The sequence below is a fragment of the Arctopsyche grandis genome, chromosome 2, assembly GCF_051622035.1.
Source record: "Arctopsyche grandis isolate Sample6627 chromosome 2, ASM5162203v2, whole genome shotgun sequence".
Classification (NCBI taxonomy): domain Eukaryota; kingdom Metazoa; phylum Arthropoda; class Insecta; order Trichoptera; family Hydropsychidae; genus Arctopsyche; species Arctopsyche grandis.
Window position 1 is genome coordinate 9614519 of NC_135356.1, and position 8137 is coordinate 9622655.

At 30.3% G+C, this 8137-nt stretch overlaps 1 protein-coding gene across 1 annotated transcript; it reads right to left on the reverse strand.

Moving 5' to 3' along the window:
* Window positions 1-3241: 3241 nt before the first annotated feature.
* Window positions 3242-6887, reverse strand: LOC143922708 (kelch-like protein 28). The gene is made up of 10 exons (XM_077446036.1): window positions 6634-6887; window positions 6385-6539; window positions 6112-6314; window positions 5777-5974; window positions 5521-5700; window positions 5278-5430; window positions 4788-4942; window positions 4474-4684; window positions 4138-4315; window positions 3242-4000 (listed from the first exon to the last, which is right to left on the reverse strand). The coding sequence occupies exons 1-10, from the start codon at window positions 6750-6752 to the stop codon at window positions 3870-3872; spliced, it is 1683 nt and encodes a 560-aa protein (XP_077302162.1). The 5' UTR covers window positions 6753-6887; the 3' UTR covers window positions 3242-3869.
* Window positions 6888-8137: the final 1250 nt, after the last annotated feature.

Here is an 8137-nt window from a genome sequence, read left to right on the forward strand (position 1 = left end):
AAAAAAATAACTACTGCTGACGTAATCACCATCTCGACCCCCCCCCACCCCCCATGTCATCAAAAATAAGCAAAGCAAAGATCCCCCCGCCCCTCTATAGTGCTTACGTAATACTTGAACGGCCCCTCAGAGCTGATAAGGTTTTGGTCAGAATTCGTAAACCGGAAGTAGTATTTTTTTTTAAACAATATTTCAATATTTTATTTTGACCTTTTAAATTATTTTAATCTTCTTGATATTTATTGTGATTTTAAGTAATAAAAAAAAATTTAACAAAATCCGATAGCCAGAAGTAGAACTATTGTCTTGTGATAGTTTCCATACATTTGCGCTCAATTTGTATCAAAAATTCCGTTATAGTTATTAGTATTTCGTAATGCTGCCTGTATGTGTGAATGTGTCTGTACGGTTCGATATCGAATTTTGTTTTGTTACCTTCTTATATTCCTCAAATACATAGATAAAGTCATGGGTTGGTCACATCCGAATTTTTACTTTATCTATGTACGTAGTAACAATAGATGAAGTTTTGTGATCATGCGAAAATTCGAACTCGAGATTTTGACTGATTCGAACTCAGAATCGATTACTGATCGCGTTTTCATGATCTAGAAAAAATGTGTGTGTGTGTGTCTGTGTACTTTGGGGATTTTTTTCAACACCGTTAGTCCTATCGAACTGAAACTTTGTATCGGTTACTGAAATTCTTATCGACACTACGTAAATTTTTTTCAAATTTTTAGTTGACCGGAAATGGTACCTCCCCTTATAGGTGTCCTCTTTTTTTTAAGTTTTTGAATTCGATTTCCTCCCAAACTACTAACTGAATCGGACTGATTTTTTTTACATGTACTAGAAATAATAATTTTTATAATTTTATATTTTTTAAATATTTTTATCTGAACCGGAAGTAGTACTTTTACTCTAGAGAATCGAGGTTTTTTATGTTTTTCTCAAAAGCCTTTTGATTTATCGAACTGAAATTTCATATCAATCAGTTTAAGCTCAATACCAAGTTATGTATAAAATTTCGTAAGCGTCCGTCGACCGGAAGTGGCAGTTTACTCTTGTTCGATTTGTCTTCCACTATTTTTTTCGACCCCTTAAACATGTGTGGTCTTCACGAAAAAATTCAAGTATAATTCTTGTATCAATGTGATTAAAATAAAAAAAAAATCACTAAATTTAATAAACCGAAGGTGGGATTTTTTCCCTTCCGGAAGCATCCGGAAGGAAGGTCAAAAATGTTGTCGCCTGGATCCTGACCACACCCCTGAACGTATTAAGCTGAAAATTTATATTTGTGTTGTTTATGTACTAACTTAGATTTAGTAACGTTTTGGTCAGAATTCGTAAACCGGAAGTAGTATTTTTTTTAAAAAACAATATTTCATTATTTTATTTTGACCTTTTAAATTATTTTAAGCGTCTTGATATTTATTGTGTACAATAGAGATAGTGATTTTAAGTAAAAATAAAAAATAAAATCAGCAAATTTAATGAACTGGAAGTGGGATTTTCTCCTATTAGAAAGGTCAAAAATGTTGTCGCCTGGATCCTGTCCACACCCCTGAACGTATTAAGCTGAAAATTTATATTTGTATTCTTTATGTACTAACTTAAAATTGGTAACGTTTTGGTTAGAATTCGTAAACCGGAAGTAGTATTTTTTTTTAAAACAATATTTCATTATTTTATTTTGACCTTTTAAATTTTTTTATCCTCTTGATATTAAATGTGTAAAATAATTATACTGATATTAAATAATTAAAAAAATTTGAACAAAATCTGCCAACCGGAAGTTGGCAGATTTTTGTCTTGTGCAAGTATTTGCATATATTTGCGCTCAATTTGTATCACTATCATAGTTATTAGTTCAATATCGAATTTTGTTTTGTAACCTTCTTATATTCCTCAAATACATAGATAAAGTCATGGGTTGGTCACACCCGAATTTTTTTATTTATAACCGTTACCCGTATGTACTTAGCACTTAACAAATATATAAGTACTTAACACAATTAAGTTCTTATATATTTGTGGCATTTTTTTGTATCTTAAATAAAGATTGGTAGACAAGGATCTTCACAATAACTTACACAACCCATATAAAGACGGAACCGTGAATGAGCAATATGGCAAAGTATGAAAACGATCGGATAAGAGATAAGAGATATAAAAAATGACCACTTACACGAAAAGCATGTTAACTTAATAAGAGGTAAGTAAAAAAATGACGATTTTCTGTGAGCATGATACGCTTTGTATAGGAGTTTCTGGCCAAAATCTCGCTTAACAGTCAAAACGAACCCACCCTTAAGATCAAAACATTGACACTTAGGATCTTAAGGGTGGGTTCGTTTCCGCGATCTCGATTTCATTTTATTTTTCACATATCGTTTTAATATAATTAATTTTAATTAAAATCTATATATTTAATTGTTTAATATGAAAACAAAAGAAATGGTTCAAAACTTCGCTAAATAAAGTTATTATTACGTAATATTTATATGGCGGGAAGTAAACAATTTCATTTAATGTTTAAAAAAAAAAAGAAGGCCAGTAGAAAAATGGACGATGGCTTTGTTTAACTCGCTGAACTCGAATATATGTACCTACATATAAGCAGTGGTTTCACCCCAATTTTACAACGGGTTTCCAATTATTTTTTTTTTTAAATAATTGTATTGCCATTTTTTTCCGTCTAAGACACTATTGCATGAAAGTTTGTTACATTTTCAAGATTTGTATAATTTTTAACAAAAATTATATGAATTTTTAGATTAAATAACAGCTTTCCGGAAACCATGGAAACCATTAGGGTGACACCACTGCCTATAAGAGGATATTTGGATAGCGGGTTCGACGAATGAATTTATACAAAGGCTTTTTATCGATTCATTCATTATGTTCGGTTAGCGTTACGACATACACACACACACACACACACACACAATATAGCGTCTTTACATATATAATGCATTTAAGTGAAAATAATGAAAGTGCATTTACTTTTGAACCCTAATTAAATAAGCATAAAAATAAATAAATACTCATTTATATAATTCAAATAGACTCATGTTGAATCTCACTATTATTTTCTATTAAATCATTATAATCTATATGTTCACCGCCTGCATTTTTCCGACAAATGGGAACAGGAACAGGAACAGGAACTGCATGCGTTATTGTGGCATTGCAACGCATGCCGGGTTCAGCTAGTAATACATAAAAACGAATAGATAGCGATAAAAAATTTAATAATTAATGACCAATATGACCTAACAGGTTGCCTCAATATGTCACATTAGGTCTCACAAAAAAAATAAACAACAAGAACCAAGAAAAAATAAACAAAAAAAAAATCAGTAACATATTAGAAATCATTAAAATCACAAAATTAAAAATAAGTAATACAATATTGAAAAGGTATATCCATGTACATATTTACAGCATATATGGACATGTATGTAAATACATGATTCAATAGAATAAATTCTGGTTTAATTAATTTTTTGCAGCTCAACTGAGATTGCGAAATTTAAATGTTATACTGCAAGTTACAACAGGTTACATAACTTAGTGGAAAAACCATAAATTTTCAGTATTTTTAGTTTAGTCTTTAATCAGTAGTGTTGAAATAGAATTTGAAAAATAACGAAAAAAATTACATTATCGACAAAATATTAAAATTGCAAATTATGTACTTAAAATAAAAATAAAACACGTGGATCATATACAGGTGTTTAATTAAATCCGTGTGAAAAAAATGCGTTTCATCGAACGGAGGCGGGATAATCATCTAGTTTTAAATGCGTATAGTTTAATTAACAAGCATGAAAAAATACGCATTTAAAACATAATACATTTTATTCAATTTTCAATAGATCCATTGGCGCAAGTAACATATTAAAGTTGCTTCGGTTTTTTGAAATAGATCCACGTGGCGTCCATTTGTCTGTACTAGGATCGTATTCAAACGATGATAATGAATTACCTCCTGAAAATAAGATGAAGCACATATCAAAAGTTGATCCGCAAAATATTATATATATTCAAATGATTTATTATTACATATATTCGTTAAAATAAGCACCAAATAAATCATAATGACTGAGAATGATTTCTAAAACTCACCCACACAAAAAATTTTATCGTTAAAAGCAACTGCTTTATGACCCAAAATTAGATGAGGATATTTTTCCACATATGTCCATGTTTGAGACTTGACGTCAAATCTTTCCACTAAATTAAGATATGGTGATGATCCATCGTAACCTCCAATAGCGTAGATGTGATCTCCCAGTGTGACAGCCTACAAGTTGCAAAAAATTGTATTCAGCTAACACACTTGCGATTGGCGAATTCAATGGGTCGATGAATTTTGATTACAAAAAGTCAAAAATGAACTTCATATAGGAAAAAAATATCGCATAGATTTTAAGGCAGTTCAGTAAAAAAAATCATAATTACCGCAAAATTACCTCTCTTCCGTTTCATTGGTGGCGCGACTGTCCATTTATTTTGGTTTATATTATAAACTTCCATTGTTTTTACATAGTTTGCACCACCAGGTTGTCCTCCAATAATGTAGATTTCGTTTGCTATTGCTGCTATTTCGTGGTTACAACGTTTGCTCAACATAGGAGCTAACGAAATCCACGAGTTTGAGGCAGGATCATACCTGAAATGAAATTTAAAATAATGAATGATTCGTTATTCATTGTCACATGTATTGCACTGGTCACAGGTGACTGAGATTCTCGAAGATAATAAAAATCATTAACCTTTCGGTAGACTTCAGTATATGTGCATCATCATCATAGCGTCCCCCAAAGACAAAAACTTGGCCATTGACAACGGCTGCTTTAAATAATTCTCTTTCCTGTAGCATCTCCTTCAATTCAGTCGTTTGTTTGGTAGCAAGATCAAAACAATATACCTATGATTTGTGCATACACGGCATTTTGAATTTTCAAATTACAAAATTGTAGACATTTTGTTTGTTAAACATTGATGTTAGAAAAACATGATTAAATAACACTTGTATGTCTTTTTTTAAACATACAATTTATACAATTTTTGGACAATTTACCCAAGTATTAATTTACGGAAAATGCATATTCCTTTTTTCTAAAATTACAGTAAATATTGATAATTAATGTTACAAATGTTTATCCAATTTTTGTTACAAATGTTTTGAATTCAAGTACTATTTTACGGAATATTTTTTTTCCTTTTGTCGTAAATTAAAACATCCATTAAAATTAAAATTACCTTGTTGGTGGATACACCGTCAACATTACCGCCAATTGTTATGAGTTTACTATCCAAGATAACAGCTTGAAACCAACAATTTTTATTGTTTAAATTATAAAATGTAGACCATCTTTCTACACTGTCATTGCAAGTTTCAATTTCACCACTTGTCTAAAATTCACCAATGAAATATTACTTAGCATTGTTATTTAAAAATAACAACAATATAATAAAATTATCTGAATAATTGGAAAGACATACTTCGATGCAGTTTCCCCCAACAATCAAAATAGTTTGTTTGGCGCTCATTCGGGGTGTTGAATTCAATGTAGCTAGACACGATCTCGTTTTTGGATTTTGATACCATTCTAATATATCCCACATTAATTCAGAAGACAATGAACATTGAATGCAAAATGGCTTTAGTTCTTTTAATAAAAACTGGGAAAAAAGAAAAGAGTGAGATAAAAAAAAGAAGAAATGTTACGATTGAATTAATATTAACATTTGCAAATACCTGGACAGACAATAGAGGAAGTCTGATATACTTTAACAGGGTATTTAAATGGATCATCCGTGATTCAATGTCCATTTCAATCCAAATCTTCAATCCTTGAAAGGCTTGCTCTTCTGTTGTTACGTTTAAATAGTCAGACTGTAACAATTCGCACAGTGTATCACTGCTCACATTTAAAAATTCTTTTTTTTGGATTATCTGAAATACCGAAGAATTCTTTAGGCTATTTGAATTACCTGATATAAAAAATACAAATGTAACTAGTAAAAAGCTTATTAACTTGTAAATCTACAACACGGATATTCTACTGTCTTAAAAAAAATATATATATGTACCTCTAAATAATTATTAGTAACGTAAATTTTTGTTTGATCATACAATTGCAAGTATCCATTCTGTTTCGCATACTCTTCAATGAATAGGAAATTTTCAGTGTTTGTTATTTTTTCGAGGTAATCCAAACAGTATTTCTCGAGTATATCCGCCTGAATCACTTTGGCGAATTCGATTACTTTCGGTACTTGGTGAAGGTCCATATCTAAAGTTTAAATTCATTCAAAATTAATTATATTGATGTTTTTTAAACACTTTATATCACATATATTTACCAATTTCGCCAAGGTAAAAAAACTCTATAGCCATTTTTACGGTCTCTGAAAGAATTTCTTGACAGTCTTCCAAAATGATTTCACTGGTAGTATCATTTAGTTTGCTCTTAAAATAATCACTATTCGTAATTAATATCAGCTTGTGCATAGGAAATCTGGAAAATGCAAACTCCCCGTGTCAGTTTCTACGATTACTAAAGTAAAATTTGAATTAATAATGATACATACACATATTGAAATGATACCAACCTGTCGTTGCCGACCACCAATTCGAAATTACACAATACACTTGCTTCGTAGAAACTGTGCATGCGTTCCAAAATTTTTACGGCATGCCTACCCCGAACTTCATTGTATATTTCGCCCATCTTTCGTAAATGAATTCGATTCGCACTACTGAAACACTAACTGATGAATTTTTAAATATCTACAACAATAACTGCCCTTAATCTCGGTAACAAGTTCTGCGCCCGCCAAACCAAGTCAAGAGCTTAGAGCCAACTGAGGTTATGAACGCATGCTCGTATAAACTATAGCGATCGTCAATCATATAACTTACAACCAGAATTATTATTCCGCAATAATTTAATATGAAAACTATCCCAATACAATAATTCAACCATACATCCTACAACATTATTATCTATTTAAGGGTTGTATATATGTAATACATGCATACATAACTATCAATAATAAAAAGTGTCTATTTTATACTTAACGTATGTACATTGTGTGGATACGTACATGTAATAAAAAAAAATAAAGAAATATAATCACGTAGTATTTTTAAATTTATTGTTTTCGAGATTGTCAGAATTTAAAAAAATGGTTTGCGGCCACTGTATATTACATGCAAACATACATATATGTACGTAAATGTATGTACATACATACAATGTAACTTTGACGAATTCCAATCCTATGAATAATCACGAAACAAGCACAAACACGAACTTCTCATTGCACCGGTGGCAAAACTCAAATTTATATACATACATGTATTACATGCGTCCAATGTATGTACATAATATTGTATACATAGCCGTAGCGACGTTTTTGGCCCTCTTCGTAAATGTCTTATTTGGCGCCATTTTTTTATTGTGTTTAATTACATCTATTAAAATATAAAAAAAATAAACATTCAAAACGAAATTACAAGAACTAAAAACTTTTTTTAAATAGTATAAATACCCTATATGTATTGCCAATGTCGCAACAACTAGTCATCATATTGTAAAAATTATTAGTAGTGTTAAAAAAAAGTGCTAGAGCGCTGAACTTATCCCCCCTTTTTTCATTCTTGGAAACAGTATTGAAATTATATTATTTTAGTGCTATGTTTACACTTATCATAGTTGCCATTGAATTCCACCTCGTTTTTACATCCAATAATAATTTAAATTTTTTATTTTCTTTTAAATTAAATTTAATTTTAAATTAAATTTTTTTTAAATTAAATTTAAATTAAATTTTTGATTTCCGGTAAAATTGCATATTTCGCCGGTGACTTCTGTTTCTGTTTCTTTCTGTTTGTTTCTTAATAATAATAATTTCGAAAGAGACTTAGTATGTATGTAACTATCGTTGGTTCGTAGAATACGTGACGTTAGATTTAATAAAACAAAAACAAATGAATATTCAAATAAATTGTATAGTATGAGATTGGCCATTTTTAAGCGGTTTATATTACGAATACCGAGCAAAGCCGGGTAAAACCATTAGTATACAATAAGGGTGACAAATTCAACCAATC